Below are 19,872 nucleotides of genomic sequence, written 5' to 3'. Positions count from 1 at the left end.
TTTTAAGAACACAGTTATTTCTGTAATTCAGTATTCAGAGTAAATAATGTATACTCTTGTCACTTTCTGTTTTAATTTTGAAATAAAAATACTTTCAAATAAGCTAGGTGTTAAACCATCACTTTGTTTCAATGAAAGTAGATATTAAACTAGTATTTTTTTTCCCCTATGACAGTACAGAGATACAGAAATATACAGTATTTGGAGATTTTTATTACTTACTTTAAAATATTTTAAAGCTGCACTTTAAGCCCAGATCTAATAGCACAATGGACAACATAGAAGCCTCGTCTTCAAAACTCAAATCGCAGTTTACAACCTAACACGTGGCGCAGCGAAGCGGCATTTTCTGGACAGGCAGCAAAGAGCACTGCAAGAAGATGAAGTGAGAGCAGGCAGAGAGCATGAAATTCTTGAGCCCAACTGTGGACAGAGTTTTTAAATATAGTCTTTCAAGCTACAAATATCAGTTTGTAGTCTTAGCCCCAAGCTGACTGCCTAATTAGCCACTATCGACTGACTGTGTTCACTCTGAACATCTAAATATTAGCTTTGCAACTTTCAGCAAATTATGATCAGGTAAAAGGTAGATGAATTTTCAGTCAAAAGGAAGACCCACCATCCAGTAACACAGTTGCTACAGATGGGTGAGAATGAGACTTCCATCGCAGAATCTGGAGCTTTATCATTACATGTTGCAGCAGGTTAGCTGGGTCTTTCTGAGCACAGCTATGACCACTAGTCAAGATCAGAGTTCACAAAAGTGTACAGTGCAACATGATTTTGCTCTACCCTTTCCACTCACTGGATGCATGAGTGGAAATCGCCTTGGCCTAGTGTACAGTATTAAAAAACAAATCTTATCAATATTGGTGGTGTTTGTTACAGAGCGCAAGCTTGTTATAAGAAGCTGAAGGAAGGGTCATGAAACAGAGAGCAAAAGAAGCAAACCACCACCCCAGGAAGGGTTAACCTCATATATGGCCCCTCTCACAGCTACTAAACAGCAGAGAAAGAGAAATCTTTCCTCAGCAACCAACTGCAAGAAAAGACATTGCCAGTGTGACATTGTTTCCCCTACAGTTCTCTTTGTTTGTTTTTAATAAAAAGCGTGCTGAAGACACGCAGCTGCAACAACCTGCTGGAAAGCACTCTTGCCTACAGCCCTCATAAATGCTGTATGGGGTTTCATCAAACCATAAGCTTCGACAAAATCTGCAGTCTGTAGAGGTTCACAAAGAAAGAAAGCAGAACAAGAGTTTAGAGCTAGATTTTACCAAAGCAGTTGGAATTTGGGTTCTTCTGTTTTTTCTCCATAAAAGGAAAAAAAAAATTGAACATGGGAAATCCACGTTTTTCCACTACTGGTAGTTAAAACAGCAATTCAAGAGCACATTCTTACCTCAACATTTATATAAAATGAAGCAGAGAGGAGAAATGCAGCCTAGTTTTTATACACATGGTTAACCTCATTGAAAAGTAAACAACAAAATCACAGGAAAATTTCTACCTTGGTACATAATAACCCACACCTTGCTGTAAGAACAAATATTCTCAAAGTCAGGGAGAGTAGGAACGGAGACAGGTCTCTCAGGGAGAGAGGCAAGGAAGAATAGCAAGAACACACCCCTTGCGTTGCCAAAGACAAGAGGAAAGCAAGCAAGCAAGCAAGCTAAAGGCAGTAGTTTATAATTGTGAAGGCAGCAACGGTTGATTGGTCAGGATCTGCTGCTGGCATAGGTATAAGGAGCTGAGCTGACGGTAAGCGAGTGAGGGGGTTGGAAGGAAACCACACTGCAATGGCAGGGCCAGGCTTCCTCTTGCGGAGGAGCTCAGGCTCAAGCTCCCTGGCTAAAGCAAGGCAGCCACAAAGCAAGGCTGGAAGGAGTGGTGAAATCCTCTGGGATATCTGTGTGGGCAGGGAAATGGGGATTAAAGAATAAGAAGGGATATGGTGCAAAGAGCACATGGCCTTAGCACAGCATGGAGATACCATTAAAAGTTAGAATGTTGCACCTGGAAAGGAGGATAAGGACAGATAAGACCTCAGTCAGGACCCATCCTTAACCCCCCAACCCCTCTTCCTCCTCAAATATGTCCAATACTGATGGTTATATCTCAGGAAGTTACTGTGCAGGAGTGCACCTCCAACATATCCTCATATCCTCATATGCAAATGAGGATCAAATTGCTAACAGAAAAGTATCAAAAGAATTGCTAGCTTTGGTTAGGCTGGTTACAAAGTAGTTATTTAAGTTCTGCTCAAAAATCAGAAAACAAATATGTGTGTGTTCACACACACAGATATATTCCCCTGTGTCTAAAGCACTATGCAATTATGCATGACACAGATACCAGTTAGCTCTTTCAATTGCATGCAGATAGCCAGGAATTGATATGGATAGAGCTAAATGTGTTGACAGATCCCCAGGAAAAAAAAAAGAAGAAAAAAAGAGAGAACAGCGCACTTTTATTGAAATTCAGTGGAAAAGCAGTCAACTAGTTACTGAAGAACCTAATTTTTTAAAGCATTAGGACACTTTCCCATAGATCAAAGTTTCTTCTGAAATAACCTATGAAAAAAATATCTTCCTGAATGCTTAAAGAACATACAATGACTAAAAGCAATCTGGTGTAAAGTTTCTGCTGTAATACGAGTCATTTCTAAACAACACCCTGGCAACTTATCAAGCTATCTAGAAAAGAAATATGGGTACACAACACTATTACATACACTGAACAACTAGCTGAGAGAGTAAGGAAACTTTTTTGTGATTTTTTTTTCTAAATCAATGTTTTGTCAGAGTATTTCTATACATTAGCACATTTGTAGCAAAAGTCTCATTATAAAAGTGACATTAAAAAGGCAAGTGTGTCTTTCCACCTGCGAGATTTGCAGAGCTTTGCACTGGGCTATTTACATCTATTCAATCTGTTATAAAGGACTATTAGCTATTATTGCACCAGTATTTACATACTTGGTCACAACACTGCTTAAGCCAGCACCACTCTCTCTCAGTACTACACTGGCAATAAATATTTGTAGAGGCATGTGGTGACTAGAGCAGCAAAGTGTTCCAACTGAAAGATAACACAGGAAAATAAAAGCAAGATGACAACTGCTTATACTGGCCACCACCAAAAAACATACATAAAGCTCACCACTTCTCAGTGGTGAGCCTAAAAGAATACAGGGAAGCTATTTAATTTAACTGCATGATCTGAAAATCATCCAAAAGCCCCAGGCAAACCATTTAAAAGGGGAACAATTAAAACAGTGTTAATTAAATTCAAAAAAGTCATATGTAAGATTAAAGAGGGGTGGCAATAAATTCTAATTGAGAACTTTCATTACAATCAGAAGTTGAAGCCAGATAACAATATCAAAAACCAACATAAAGCAATAAATCCAGTCCATGTAGACAGTTCCTCAACTGCTAGCTTTTGTTTAGCACACTGTTTTATCAAAAGGACAACTGGAACTCATTGAAATATAGACTCTGATTAGCAGAATACCTATGCCAGTCTTCAGAACATCATTGTTCTCAATGAAGCTCTCAACCTATCTGAAGAGTTTACAACAGAACAGACACAGCAAGCAAATAAAAAGCTGTAGAAAGAAAATGAACTATCAAAAATAGGTTATTTTATGTGTCAACAATCTCTTAGCTATTTCAGTAGCACACTACCTGCTTAATCAGGAGTTCTCTGTACTCAGTACTAACTGTGCATCTACCGGAATGAAAATTTGTTGCATGGTTCTTATTCAAACCCTTTGACATCTGCCAAATTTTCCAGAGTTAATGCTTTTTCTACAATCCATTATCTTTGTGATACCAGGGATACACCTTTGTAATGCACCAGGTCAAGGAATAAGAAGGATGAAACACCCATTAATTGCACTTGCCCAGGGAGGCATAGGAGGCCTGCACTGACATCCCAAATGTATTCTGTCTCAACCAAATCATAACTCAAGCACCACCTAAGCCACAGGTAAGGGTTCTCTTCTTGATAGATTTTTCTTCCATGAAAATACATAATCAATCCTTTAACACAGGTAAGCTTCTGACATTCACAATTCCCGATGGTTATAATTTCCAGAACTTAGCCAAGTGTTGCAGAAACGTCGTATGAAGAATGTCCTTTTCTTGTTTTTAAGCTGCCACATTAATTTCATTTCATAACCCCCCAGTTATTGTATTGAAAGACAGCATGACCAATCACACTACATTCAGTTTCTTCAGTGAGTTATGTTTCCATTTCACTCCTCTCTTTTCCAACTGGAAGAGTTGCTTCTCCTCACACAGGAACTGTTTTATGCCTCTGTTCATAATTTTCACCCTTCTCTATGCTGTTTTCAGCTCTTCTATCTCCTTTGCAAGGTGAGCGGGACCAACAACTTTATACACTGTAAATAATTTCATGGTATTTCTGTATTTTAAAAGTTCTGCATTTTTGTTTTGCTCCATTTCCTACTACCAACGATCTCTTTGCTTGACTGCTTCTTTGCATTAACCCGACACTTTTTCATAAAGCAGTTTATTAGAAAGTCAAGATCCTTCTTGAGAACTAGCTCAGAAGCCATCAATTGCACATATAAAGATAGATTAAATTCAAAACTGGTAAGTGTCATCTACCATGGTATTTCCCAATCACTCACCATCACAAAAGTCTTCTGAAACTCTTCATCACCACAAATTCTTACTCTCCTGGAAAAAGACTCTTTGTCAGCAAATTCAGCATTAAAACAAAACCTATGCAAGGACAAATGCTTTTCTCTGATCGTGTTTTTTTATTAAACATATTCGACAAGACACATCAGAGAAACAGCAGGTGTTTGAGCACTAGACATGCATAGATTTTATTTGCCTTTTTTAAACACAAATGTCTCTACTATTCCAGAGAGAACAGCCTATCTGAAAGAAGTGCTGCGCATTTCACTCTGTCCAGTCATACGTTCCCCACCATTCTGTCTCACTGCTGTGAAACAAGTGAGACTTTCTCTAACATTCCACCAATTAACAGCATACTTGCTTAATATGCAAGCACTGCCTTATTAAACAACTGCCTAGATAGTAACTAGGTACAGTTATACAGAATATAAATTGTTTACATTCACAGTTACGTAATGCATAAGAACAAGATATGATCCAATATTTTCCAGCAGTGTTTTTGTTTATTACCAAGCAGGTTAGAGTTTGTTCCGTGTCTGCAGTTTCCCAAGTTAAAACTTACAGAAGAGTTGCCAATGAAGGACAAGCACGTCTCCAGTATCTCCAATTGCTTTAAGTTTAGGCAGCAGTCAGCCAAAACATCGGCTCATTTTCCTCCTGCTGCTTTTCTATTTAAGTATTTACCCCGCCCACCATAAAGATGCTGCTGTTACCAATGCCAAGGGTGGTATTTTGTACTACGTCAAAAGGCGGGTGGCACAGCGGGCACCAAAACTCATATTGCGCACTAGAAATGACACTTTTTCTGGGTGAAATCCAAAAAAGGAATAATAGTCACAATATGGAATTAAGTTAAGAAGTGCAACTTGAGCTTCATTTGAGCTATTAAATAGTTCTTACCAGGATCAAAAGCACAGGTTTAAAGCCTTTATGAGTAGAGGCTGGTGTCCTAGAAGTTCCACTTCATTTTCTGCACGAAATTAAGGCAAACAGGGGTGGAAAGGGGCACTTGCAGAATTTTAACAGTGCTCCACACCTTGGTTCCAATTCTGAACCAATAAAACAAAACCGCATATATCAAGCAGATTTGTGTCTTACTCAGCTGAACATTCAGACGCCAGTTTTAACAGCAGTATTAGAACAAGTCTGCCAACTAAAACATATTTTTCTCTCAGATTATGATTTTTTTCACAATTGTCTTGTGGCCATAATACTTATTGTTTAAGAAGAAGGACAATGTAATTTGCAGCAGGAAAGTTCAGAGGCGCACACGGGCTACAGGCAGTGTTAGTGGGACATGGAGTTTTCTTGTTTTAGGGCACCTAGTTCCAGAATTACTCATCCTGACAGGAGAGGGACAGCTATCTGCTAGCTGACTTGCACAGTTGTTCCACATTACAAATATTAAGATCTGATCACAAACAGCACTCTTGCAAGTTCAAGTTATCCAAACCTGCCAGCATAGAGTAAGACAAAAAAATAGAAGAGTTATTCCTGAAAGGTTCTGGACAGAGAGCATTCAGAGTTACCAATATTTTCTGAATATATTTCAGAAAATATTTCAGGTTGGTTAGGTTTCTACCAGCAGTTGCAAGGGAAAAAAAATGAAAAAACCACAAAAAAAAAAACACACACACACACACTACTGTTAGTGCTTTACAAAATTCCTTAAATCAGAGAGCTGTTAGCTCCTCGTCATTAAAAGTTTTGAAGTGCTCTTCACCCCATTATAATGGGCATATTTCAGCATTTAAATTAGTTATTCTAATGCTGATTTTAAGAAGCTAAGAGATTAAAAAGATGGTACTTAAATCTTATTTAAAACATTACACTATACATACTACCACAAGTTCGCAAACATGTTCAATTTCATTAAGCATCAATCTCTTTATGTAAAGCCCCCCCATCCCCCCAAAAAGCAGCACATTTCTTAAAATAGTAGCAAATTAAATCTGGGGCCTACAAAACCAGTAGTAGTCATTTATTTAGAGGGTTCATATTCGACCAACAAGAATGACTGATGGAAAAATCAGACAGTGTTCGACTATCAATTAAATGGCAAGACAAAGCCAAGAATGCTAAGATCTCCAGAAGGAGGACTCTCACACTTTCTATATAAACACAAAACACTTTTAAACTGAGCAAAAAAAAGTTATAGCAATTCCCACAGAAACTGCAAAAGTAAAAGAGAAAGAGTTCCATTCGTAGGAGCTTTGGTAATGAGAATTAATCAAAGCAAAACAGTCATCCTAGTGATAATCCCCTTTAGTGCTTCACGGTTTATGCAATAGTCAATTACTAAAGAGGATGAAAGACAGAACAATCTTTGCAAATAGGTCACTGTCTATATTTATAATGATTAAAAGCAGCCTGCTGTTAGAAGCATCTTTTTAATAATCATAAAATAGTAACATTAAGTCAGCAAATATTTTAAACTTCTGTATATCTATCCCGTGTCTTCTATGACGGAAGAGGAAGGAACACTCATCCTCACCTGAAACAAAGTATTTCAGGTAGGATATGCTTTAGCATTGCTGAAAGCAGATTCTAATACCTGTCTGTTAACTATTTTATCTTGTAGTACCATTCTCACATACAGATAACATTTAACCTTCTTGACATGACTTCCAAACTTATTCGGCTCTATCAGTCTGCATATCCTCTCTCTCTCAAAACTTGTTAATAGATTTTTACCTGCAAACACCATCCAAAGCTCCTTTTCAAGACCCTTTTTAATTTCTACCAGTTTTGCTTCAACTCTTCTTTCCTGAGAAACTAGCTATGCCTAAATACAGACTTATTTCCTCAGAACAGCTACTCCGGACTCTACTCCTTTTCACCCTAACCTCCCAGCTGCTTCTCAAATACTGTCCAGCCTCAGCTACGCAACTGTCTCAGCTTCCGTCTGTGCTATTGTTAGCCTCTGAGGAGTATTTTCTGCCTTTCTTTTCACATCTGATACCATTTTCCTAAGATTTTGAGTAATGTAATTGACTCTCACAGCTTTAAGCACTGTAAGCACATGAGTGTTTCTTAAGTCTATTTGTACACTCCTGATCCATTTCATTCAGTTCCAGTTCTACTTGTATTTACCATTTCCACCAGAATGGACTGCTATTAATTTAAATCTAGTAAAACTGGAATTTGTTTCTGCTCAAGCTCTACTTCCTCTAATTATCTCTATCCTTTCTACAATTCAAGTCCATAAGCAATCATCTGATGTTTAGAACACCTTATGCATCAGAGTTGCACCCAGTTGTTGGTGTTTCTCTGTATAAAAGGACATGAGCATTAATACACATTCCATAAGCAATCATCTGATTCTGAAAACACCTTATGCATCAGAGTTGCACCCAATTGTTGGTATTTCTCTGTCTAAAAGGGACATGAGCATTCACACACGTTTCTGTTCTCTTGACCAGGTCATTTGCTCATATCTTCATCAGTAAGTTCTTTTGCTCCCATACCATCATCTCTCTACCCTTCATTTCATGCAAGATTTCAGCTGCTAAAAAATCCCTGTCTCTGTACTGTACATTGAAGAACGTGGATCCTCCAGCATTTCCACAGCCAACAAACCTCTGATCTGGAGACTGTCCAGCTATAGAAGCTGCACTTTAATCTTGGAAAAGAGCTGTAAAATAATTTTGAGTGAATAATGTAACCATTGTTTAGAATGGTCTTCTCATAATACAAGCACTTCTTTGCATCTCATACATTTGTACTCAGGATACACATAAAAAACACCAAAGACTGGACTAAAGATGAATATTATCATCTCAGACTAATCCATCCCCCATTTCTACAGCTGTCTGGAAACAGAGCCATGGAGCCCATTCGATTTAAAGTTTCCTTCTCCAAAAAGGCACAAATACAAAAAAAGACTCCTTAACTCTCAAGTCTGCCTCTGTATCTGCTCTGTGCTGGCATCAACACTAACCACCCATCTTATCCAGACAGCTTAAACGATGAGTAGTCCAGGTAGGCAGAAAACTTCATCTACGTAAAGATATTAAGGCCATTCAAGCCTCCACTCTTACAAATCTAAGACAAAACATCATTCAAATTTCACAGTAACATTAACTTTTTTTAATGACGCAGACTATACACAACTAAATTCCACAAAAAACACAGGGGAGGGAGATCCACAGTCAGCCTGTCCTGTGAAGTGAAAGTTGCATTTGTGTGCAAACGCCTGGAACTTGATGTTCTTGCTACAGCCTAAGAGCAATAAAAACAGCTTTCTAAGCCATTAATTTCTGCACAGCTGATTTCTGCTAAACAATCCTCATTATTGAAAGAATAAAAAAAAGCATGGGACCGTTCCAGTAGAGAAGACTGGCACTCATAATATCTAGACTGAGCTAACAGTGACATCAGTGCTACTGCTGCTTTAATCCCTATGGCTACTAAATGTCAAATATTTTAATTGTGTTGTGATTCCACATGATGAAATTAAGTTGCTTCAGAGTTTTAAAATAAGACAACTGCAAAACATATTGAGCATCCACACTCTTATTGTGTGAGACTAAGAACAGCAGTAGTTTCGCAGTAACATTAACAAAATAAGGCCATGGTTTTTTCCACAGCTGAAATGTTACATTTTTAGGATCCATATTTTCAAGCTTTGAGAAAATTCTCATCTTAGACCTTGCACAATACAGCAAAGTCTATAAGTATATCTGCCTATTTGCCCCACTCAAATCCAACCTTATAAATACATTTTGGTGTTTAGTCAGTTAACTGGGACAACAAAAATAGAAGAGTTGAAAACAATAAGCCTGATACCAGTACTGAGAAAGTCACCTGGAGACTAAACTGCAGGCCATATATTCATTATTGTTTGACAAAACACGTTCATGCAATGTTAATTCCATCTACTTTAAATGCAGAAAGTGACACACCAAGTTATATTCAATACAGCAGAAGGAACGGACTTGACATGCAGTATTAAGTATGGTAAACTATTTAAAGTAGGATATAAAGGGATGTTCACAAAAATCAAAAAATGTCCTCATTAATCTGGCAAACAGTTACTATGACAGTAGATGGGCTATTAGACATGCTTCTAAAGTGAATATCAAATAAATATTTTATCCTTACAAGTTTTAAGTGGCTCAAACCAACTACAGTGAGCTAGGGCACTGCTGTAAAGAAAGTAAAAAGAAAATTGATCAATCCTCACATTAAATAAGTATTAAAAAACAGAAATCAAATACAGTAATCCTACTTATTCCTTATTATTTGAGAGGAAAAAAGCATAAATGAAATTAAATTTATTATAAAAGATAACAAATATTAGAGACATGAAGTCCTGTAACTAGAGAAATTCAGAATTTCAAGAAAGAGGCCAAGAGTGCAATAAAATGTATAAAAAATACCAACTGAGTGATTAATATGCATAATTAATACAGATATGAGTTTGCTCAGTTAAAGACTAAAAATAGTGAGATATTAAAAAAACTGAATGTTGATTAATATGTATAATTAACATATATATATATGTATGCATACATATATACGAGTTCACACAGCTGAAGACTATACAAATTACCCATTCTATCTTTCAGATCTTCCCATATGCACTCACGTTAACTAAGCAGCATTGTCCTAATGGTGTCTTATTGGCAAATTGGTATCAGTCCACAACTGTCCATGGTAAGATTCTTATTTCTAAAGTTAATATCAACTTTTATTCGAATATAACACTTAAACTCAGATCCTTTCATATTCCGAACAGATGCTGGTAAATGAGATTTACTATAACGATCAGTTTGTACCCAATCCACAAGTTTCATATTACGAAGTGTAAGAAGGTGTAGAAGAGAAGAGAATTACTAATCTTAGAATTCTCCAAGAGCTTAACATAACTCTACAGAAAAACATAAGAGGCCAAAAAATTATACCTATATACACATACACATCTGTATGTACACACACAGTCGTTCAAGAACAACTCTGGAATTAAAAGAGCCTTGAATTAACTTGCCTACCCTTACCACAGTTGATTGATCCGATAATCTAAGTCAAGGTAGTACTTTTTTTTTTTTTTTTGAGGGGGGGGGGAGTGGAGGGGGGAGAATGATTTAAACGCAATTAAAAAAAGTAATCCATCATTTTGCTAAGTAAGAAGTACACCAATGCTCAGTTTTAGCCTAAGGAGGGAGTATATAATTCTTGAGATTCTTCCATACTAATTAATGAAAACTCACGTTTCAAGTTTTAATATAGAGTAAAGTTGCGGGAAGAAGAATTAGCAAGGCTGACTCATTACAGTAAGAGTCTTCAAATGAAATACAGCTGGAAATTAGATTCCATACAAAATTTAAGTGTACCATTTTTAAACTACTACATCCACTAATACATTACTTTACAGCTCACAGGACTATCTGTACACAAATTAGAAAAAGCTGACAGCTGCAACTGGCATCATTATCTTCCTCTAGTTTCAAAGTTAACAGGCCTAGAAGTGAGAAGTTACAGCAGTAGGCCTCCGGACTCTGGAAGAGAATCACTGTGCTACCCAAATTCAATGTCACCTCAAAATAATCTTAATAAAGAAAAAATTTTAACTGAAATACTCATATAACATTAAACCACAGGATAATGTAAATCAAATTAATCAAAGTATTTTTGCAAGTAATAGATGCATATCAACTCTTTAAACTTGAATAACCAAGAGGCAAGACTTTTTACTTGAATATGCTTTAAAAAAAAGTATTTATTTATTAGAAAGAAAACTCAAAACATTAGGAAAACAATTACAGTAACACTTGAAAGAAAAAAAGAAAACTCTATAAATCTACAGAAATCATTTTTTAGCTTACCTGCACTTGCTCTGTGGAACTACTGCTGAGTTCATCCCCCGATTCTGAATCTTGATGGATTTTTTCTGAGCCTTCTCCTGCTGAATCACAAGACTGTTCATGCAAGAAGCTGGTCTTCTCTATTTCCAAGAGCTCTGGACACGGGAAGTGGCCCACAGAGAGGGCTCTATACTGACTGGAAATCTTGGGTGACTGCAACTCATTGTTAAGTTTTCCATTGTTTTGGGTAAGGTCCAGACTCAAACCAAAAGTTTGACTGGGGCTATTGTTTGGTCCCAGATTTTGATTGGCATCTCGAACTAAGCAAGACACTTGGACTGGAGAAGATTTTCCAAAACTAGAAAGTTCTGGTAACTTATTCACATTTTCTGTGGATCTCTGTAATCCATGTGTCAACTTCAATGCGCTATTTGGCAGCATACTTGCTTGCTTAACAGGTGGCATCAGTGCTTTTCGTGGTATTTCCTTCACATACTGCGCTGGCACATAAAAGGGTTTGGAACTCTCATCCCTTTTGACCTGCCACCAATCATCGTTAGTCTTTTTCACCAAGATGTATTTCTCCCCTTGTTTAATCACAATTTTCTTGTCCTTGGCCTGATATTCATAGTCATACTCCACTTCAATGTATATTTGTCCTGGAAGTATCTTCACACCTTTGTCAGCCATTTCTATTTGAAAGATTTCACCTTTTCAGGCAAAAGGTAAGCCGCATTCTGTTTGGGAAGTATTTTTTTTTTTTCTGCTTTTAATCAGAGCTGTAAGAAAAAGAGATATAGACAATTACTTCATTACACATACATGAGCACTTTAAAAGGAAAATCATTTCAAAAGTAGCACTGCATATTCAATTTCTGTTGACCCCAGACTAATAAATCAATGAAAAATTACAAGATTTTCAGACACCTTTCTCAGCCGTGAACCAGAAAGCAAGTAGAGAAACCCGGAAACAAATTTAACCCTCATATGCACACAAACTTCTTGCCATCTCCAAGTTACCCATTAAGCCTGTTGCTTTTGTTACTAAGTAAAGTTGAGGACATTTAAGGGCTTGGGAAGGGTGAGGAGCAGCTCCAGTGGAATAGCTGTGTCAATCTCTTGCTTACATATAGGCTTAATTTCGTTTAAAAGCAGAATACTAATACATGAAAAAATATTTAAAAGAACAGGATTATTGTTTGCTTATTTCAAATCCTCTTTCTGTTCAAGAGTCTTTCAGAGTGTTCAGAATTCCTTACAAAGCCTTTTAATTCTCCCTTTGATATTACACCCCAGTCATCAGTTCAGCGTGGGCTACCAATCCTTGTCACAAGCGTGTGGCATGCTCTCCAAACCATGCCAACCCTCACCTAAGGGTGAAGCCAGTCACTAGGGAACTGCGAAACATACTCTCTCTCTGCATACAGATTACACTGCCTCTGCATCTAGACACCGTCTTTAAAACTGGTAGCATGATTACTCTTTATTTCTTTAAATTGCTAGCATAACCGCAATTTAAGTGAATTTTATCTATAACCACGGCAGTATTAAATGAAAGTATTTAGAGCTTCTGAGAGGCTTTGGTTTTAGTGGTCTAAATGCTACCATTTACTTTTCTTTTAAAATCATTTTTAGAGATACTTACCTCACAGAAAACCCAAGCTAAACAAAAGTTACATGAGCTTAAAAAACAAACAAACATAAAACCAAAACATAATGAAACAGGAGTAAGAACCAAAACCAAAAGTGGACAATAAATAGACTGGAAGGATAAAAATTAAGATTTTGAAAAGGACTTTTAGCATCTCTTAGTCCAGATAATAACAACTGTATCCCTGTCCACAAACTCCAAGTGCTCCCTGTTTAATTATACAGCATTAAAGGCTATGAGTTGGTAAGAACCAATTTTAACAACTTACACTGAACACTACATAACAAGTTAACAAGAAAGATCTGATTTCTTACTCTTGAAAAATCAAGCACGTGAGTAGAGTGGAAGATTTTTTTAACATTCAAGCAGAACTTTCAGATAAAAACGCTGCCATAGTTAACTTCAGAAAGATTAATGAATAAATCTTACAAAAAAAATGCTTCTTTTCATGAATAAGGCAAATAATTTAGAAATCTGCAGCTCTGCAAGCTCAGACTTTACAATGCGGTTTGCAAAGCTTATCCTGCAACACAGTGGAACTAATGCAATTCCATGCAGGCACAGAGATGCAGTGTGAACTCAGCTACCACACTAGGGCCTAACTGCAGAAACAATCACTTAGTGATAAAAGACTTCTACAGAGAATTGAAGCAGAAATTCCTTTCTGTAACATTTATTCCAGTTTTCTTCATGACTTCTGCTATTTCGTGTGATCCTTGAATATAATGCATTTCCCACTAAGTCACTAGGAAAAAAAAAAAAAAAAAAACTAAAAAGCTCAAGAACATAGCCTAAAAGGAGTCACCTGTGTTTAAACAGTCTTTTCCCCACCCCCCACCATCCATCTTCTTTCACATCCAGGAAGCATTTCCTATAGGTAGCTTTAAAGCTGTAATTGCTTACAAGACTCCAAATGGAATCACAAGATCTGACTTACAACTTTATTGGAGGCTGAGGCAGAAGGAAAAGATGGTACCACATCCAAATAAAGCTGGCTACAACAAAAAACAAAAGAAATACGAAACAGCAGGGAAAAAAAAAATGCTAGGATTGTCTGTTTTACTCTCTCTGCCGTAAAGCTAGACATTGAAACATGCGACTTTAACAAAATAACTAGCTAACCTGCTGTTCTACATAAATAGATATTTTTAAGGCTTATCTCCAGTTGTTTAGCAACTGTAACTGAAGGCAAACATATACAAACTGTAGCCATTCTCACTCTCACCCTAACTTTGGAAGCTGTCTCATTCAAATGCTGTTTTTTCTTGTCACTAAATCTGACTCATCCCAACACTTCTTCAAAACTGTTACTAATTCCTTTCACAGCCTCAAGGTCATACACCAGAAAAATGCAAGTGTTTCTGAGTTACAGTCTCTCAATAAGCTGTGTTAGGTTTGAAATCAAAAGGTAAGTATGAGGACTCGCTCACGGAGTTTTCCCTTGTCCCATATAGAAGCCAAAGAAAAAGCACAAGCCTATGTTTTCCCACAAAGCTTGGAGTTTTTTTCTCCTCTTTTGCCTACTCCATATACCTCCCCAGTGAGGGGGAAAAAAAATCATTACATATAATTATATACATAGACATGCATGCTTAATGTTGTTTCAAAATAGGCTCAATACAAGCTGCATTTTATGCTTCAAAAAAAAAAAAAATAAAGTTAATAAAATTTTAAGAAACTATTTAAATACAAGCCATCAACTACAAGAACAGCCCCATCCACTTTTAAAGCAAGTTCTGCAGCCTCGTTGCTTTTCTTAAATTTTTTGTTCTTTCATCCAAACTGCAGAACAGTCAGTAGACTGATATCGAACACCTCAGAGGTTGTAGCAAACATTTGGTAACAGTGCACATATGATTAAAAAGAGACAGGTTGTATTCCACAGTTGGCTTTATAAACAGATGGCATCAGGATCAAGGCTCTACTTCTCCGCCTCAATAAAAAGTGACAAGAGATACCAATGATACACCCTGGAAATCTTTCTCAGCAAGTTTTCTTAATATCAGCTTAACTCCATATGCCTACAGACAACTACTGTAGTCTTGATTTCATAGATTCAAATGCAGTAAGTTTAATTTATTTATATTTCTGCCACAGAAGACAGACTTCCTGTACCCTATGCGTACCCTGGGGACAGCTACTTGTAACGCTCTTTCAAGGGTCCGAGCCACCGTCTTGTGAACTCGGGCTAAAGAGGCACCGCAGCCTTGGCCAGACCTCTGCTGTGAAGGGCACAGAACGATTTGGAAGCAAGCACGCTATATGGACATGTGGAGCACACGACTTTATTGAGCCACTGGTCAACAACTGAAGTGATATAGCGGGACAGACTTTGTAAGCTCAGGGTGGTTTTCCCTGTACCATTAATGTACCTGTAATGCAAGATGACACCCACTTCAGTAAAGAAGGTTCAAGAACCTTAATTGGCAAATGATGAGTATGAAACAAAATGATTTGCTTCCACAGAGGACATCTGTAAGCTTTAGCACCTTAAATAAAGTCTCTGAATTCTCTTAACCTGATTAAGAGATTAATCATTATGAACAGACCCACTAACAAAGACATAAGAAAACTTACCATGAACACCAAAAATTAGACTCAAGCCACACTTTTCTTTTGATAAAGTAAAGCCTCAATGCCACAGGTAACTAATTTAAGGTGGACTACACCCCTACACAGAAATACATTCCACCATTTTACAAAGCATTCATGCTGTCTCAGAGAGAAAGCTCACTTGTGACTATATACACAGCATTGGCTGCTCATCATCTAAGAAACAACTGCAAAGCCAGCACCGAACTGTACTCCCTACACTGAAGAAACAGACCGCTGAAAGATCTTTCACTAGGTATCCAGGCATAGATTTCTTCAGGCTCCAATTTCCGATGGGAACCGTTCCCAACTCTTACTCAGCTAAGACTGAGTAAAACTGGCAATGCTTGGTATTTACAGAGGTCGGCTCCTCCCTTCCCTTCTCCAGCCCTACCTGGAGGGTGCTGCTGCTCCCTTGCCCTCCGGCTGCCCAGTTCATCACAGCGGGGCCTGCACCCTGAGAGCAGTGCAACACAACCCCACACCTTCCTGGGAGCATACCCTCCCTGCTCTTGCTGGGGGAATTATATGCTTTTCTCAAAGGGGGAGTAAAGGTAAAGTTAGATTTTGCATGGTAGCGCTTGACACTAGCAAGATTCTACATATTTCTAAATAAGCTAGGATCTTTTCTAATCAAGTCTAAATTACTGCAATGACATCTCCAAACGTTATTAGACTGGTTTGGTTTAAGATATCTTTATGCTTGTTTAGAAGTAGGCCTTTTCTAGTCCACGTAACCCTATAGCAACATATTTACCTATTTAAAGTAGTAAAATCAATTTAATTTTAACTGCAGGAAAATACTCACTAAATTGCTCTTAAAGTCCATCCGAACGGTCTTGAACCATGGCCCTAACACGTATACACCTATATAAATATTTTAGTCATGCCTAACTTCAGCATTCAGCTAGAACTCAGACCAAAACACAAAACAAACAAACCAAACACAGCACGTACACAACAGATGTTTCATACCTTTTTTTTGAAGTTATCATACACAGAATATTTTTTTAATCTTTTAGAACCAAATTAAAACTTTGCAATATGTCAGGAAGTCTTTTTCCAGTTCTTTTATTTCCCTCTCAGAAAAACCTTAATCACCATGGCTACGGAATTTTTGTTTGCTTCACAGTACAAACAAACGATAGGTTACAGAAAAAAAATTGAGGATTTCAAAAGATTTCCTTAAAATTTTGCCTGTGCCCTTGTTAGTGATGTCCTACAAAGCAGCAGCAGTTGACAGTTGATTGTGTAATCCTTTTTCCATTTTCAGCATCAAACTTCACCCATTTCAGTAACGAACCCTTCCATGATGCTGACACAGAAAGAAATTCAATTACTGAAGCTAAATTAGGATGAATTCTTATCAATTCAGGCCAGATAAAACACATTGGCTGCTGCTGACTAGATTCATTATTTTGTCCTCCGCAGTCAGTTTTCTCAGTAGTTCAAGGAGATACAGTGCACGGCCATTTCTTGGGAGACCGGTCCCACAATAATCTTGGCTTTCAGTCAGAATTCGACCCTATTTATGCCTTTCTTCCAAAGGGGCACCATTCCTTATCTAGCATAACTAACTTTTCAGCCAAATTTTCAATTCAGTCAGATTCAACAGTGACAACCAACCCTCACCGAACTAGCGCCTGTGAAAAACATCTGCGAAGTGTAGGCTTTTAAGTACGGAAACTGGGAGTAGCACTTGTAACACTCATCTAACATATGCAGAAACCCACTCTCTTGTCAGAGTATCGCAAAGCCAAATTCTCCATACACTGAAATTGCATAGGAGACATCAACTTAAGATTTTACAGCAACCATTTGTAAGCAAACATCATTTAAAAAATATAGCAAAAAGGCAAACGCAAACAACGAATATAAACAAAACGCAGGCAACTCACAAATCCTAGAAAACAAGCTGAATCCTGCACCCTTTCCTCAGGAAAAAAGCACTACAGAGATCAAGTACTATTCCAAACACTAGATTCCCAGAGCTCCGACTTCCTTAAGAATTAAAGGCATAATAAGTAACCATTTAATAATTACCTACTGACTCAGAGCACTGAATAAGTGATGTATTTTAAACAACTGTCAGGGCAGCTCTTAAAGCCACGTTACAGCTCTCGGCACCTTAACCAGCTTACAGAGCATCGCCGGCCGCCACTCGCTCCTCCGCGCTGCGCGCTCAGGTTAAGTTGTTGACTCGCCCGAGCAGCCCCAAACAGCTCCGCACGCCCGTGCCCGCGCCCCGCGCCGCCGCCTCCGCCTTACTTAAAGGGCACCGAGAGGCGCAATCAGCGGGGCGCGGGGGCCGCCGCCGCCGCCGGGCCGCGGAGCCCTTTGTTCGCCGCCGCGCCGCGCCGCTCCGCGCCGCTCCGCGCGCCGGCAGGTGCCGCGGCCGCGCGAGGCCCGCCGAGCCCGCGGCGCCCAGGTGCGGAGCCGCCCTCCGGCCGGCGGCCGCTCCGCGCTGCCCGCGGCGGCACAGAGCCGCGCCGCGGCCACCCCCGCGGCGGCACCGCGGCTGCCCCGCGCGGGGGGCGCTGCCCGCGGCGGGGGGCCCCGGCAGGGCGGCGACTGAGGGAGGAGGGGAAGGGGGGAGAACCGGGGAGCGCCGCCGGCTCCCCGCCCGGGGCAGCGCCTCACGGAGCCAGAGCCGGCCGAGGGCGGGCCGCAGCGCCGTGCCCGCGGGCGCCGACGTGCCCTCCGACCGCCTCAGGGCCACCCAGCCCGGCCCGGCTGCCCCCGGGGCGGCCCACGCTCCTCCGACCCCCTCCTCCTCCGGCGCCGCCGCTGCGGGCGGCCCCCCGCGCCCCCCTCACCTGCCTCGGCGCCGCGCCAGGCCCGCTGCCCGCTCCGGCCGTGATGATGATGGTGGTGGCGGCGGCTCCCTCGCGGCCCCTCCGCCCGCCCCGCCGGAGTGTCACCTCCAGGGCACGGCGGCGTCACCGCTCTCGCGTCACGTGCCGGGGGCGGGGCGGGGCCAGGCGGGGGTGTGTCGGGAGGGAGGCGCGGGAGGCGGCGGGCGCTAGGACCGGCGCGGCGGGGGGGCAGGACGCCTGCGCGGCTGCGCCAAGGGCAGGGGCGGGCGCTGCGGGCGGCGGGCAGTCGGTGCGGGTGCGGGTGCGGGTAGCGGTACCGGGGCGGGTGCCGGGTGCTGCAGGCTGCGTGCCCCCGGCGTTAACACCGCCCCCGAAAGCCGTTCAGGCTTTTACTGCTGCGGAGGGAAATAGCTATCCCTTTCCGTATGTCATAGAAGGAACGGATGGAAAACAAAGTCTCCGCCCTTTAAATAACCTGACCGAAAAGAAATAAGAATAGCCGTACTCCGCTATTCGGCGTCGTCTTGCTTGGTGTCTCTAATTACATGAGTCAAAGATGTCAGACATCCAGCCTGGAAACACTCGTGTGACCTTCGTAGCTTATTCAACTTGTAAGGGATCTTATCTTTCCCTTTAAAACCAGTATTTCCTCCTCATGGGTGCGAAGACGGCCTTGGAAGCGTGGGCTGACCGGGGCCGGAGGGGCGCTGTCCGCAGGCGCCCCCACACCGCGGGCCTGCGGCGCGCCGCCCGCCCGTCCTGCTCGGTCCGGCCCGGTCCGGTCCGGTCCGGCCCGGTCCGGCCCGACCGCCTTCCGTGGCTGGTGGCTGTAGCGCGTGCACTAAGGAAGGGGGCGCGGTGAAGCCCTCAGGAGCGGCTTGCTGAGGGGAGGGAAAAGCCACGGGAAGAGGCTTGAGGGGTGCGGACAAGGGAGAGGGAGGCACGGAGACGGCCTCGGAGCAAAAGGGGAGCAGAGACAACGGCGTAAATAGGTGTAACCGAACCTGCGGACGCGTTTTCGTACGGAGCGATACTTCCAGCGTCGCTGTGTCCTCGGTGCCGGCCCTCAGGTGACCTGTGACAGCGCACCAGACAAATCGTGAACAGTGCAACACCTTAAAGCTTTACTTCTGTGTATTGTAGCCTAAATACTTACGGAAACGTCCCCTGGGCACCCAGGGTAACTTGGCTTCGGGCTCACTCTCTGCCCACAGAACGTCATTGTTAAAACGCTGCAAACTGTCGACGGCATGAGGCTGATCAGGTGGGCCGCCATCAGACCTGCTCCTTCCACAGTTATCCGCAGAGTCGGGAAAAGCGGAGCAGAGGCTGGG

At 40.9% G+C, this 19,872-nt stretch overlaps 1 protein-coding gene across 18 annotated transcripts in view; it reads right to left on the bottom strand.

The window, feature by feature from the left end:
* Positions 1 to 18,698, bottom strand: part of ARHGAP12 (Rho GTPase activating protein 12) — an 87,572-nt gene extending 68,874 nt beyond the window's left edge. For 10 of the 18 annotated variants that reach the window (XM_068934410.1, XM_068934412.1, XM_068934413.1 and 7 more), the window contains exons 1-2: positions 18,539 to 18,677; positions 11,501 to 12,258 (exon numbers count right to left, since the gene is read on the bottom strand). In XM_068934410.1, the coding sequence (XP_068790511.1) occupies positions 11,501 to 12,169 (669 nt within the window). In that variant the 5' untranslated portion in view covers positions 12,170 to 12,258; positions 18,539 to 18,677. Of the gene's footprint in view, positions 1 to 11,500; positions 12,259 to 18,538 lie in introns of all 18 variants that reach the window. The other 8 variants (XM_068934411.1, XM_068934426.1, XM_068934414.1 and 5 more) reach the window with 6 other exon arrangements.
* Between the last annotated feature and the right edge of the window lie 1,174 nt (positions 18,699 to 19,872).

The sequence above is a fragment of the Struthio camelus genome, chromosome 2, assembly GCF_040807025.1.
Source record: "Struthio camelus isolate bStrCam1 chromosome 2, bStrCam1.hap1, whole genome shotgun sequence".
Classification (NCBI taxonomy): domain Eukaryota; kingdom Metazoa; phylum Chordata; class Aves; order Struthioniformes; family Struthionidae; genus Struthio; species Struthio camelus.
Note: the sequence above shows the minus strand (reverse complement) of the source record. Positions and strands in the feature narration are given on the sequence as shown.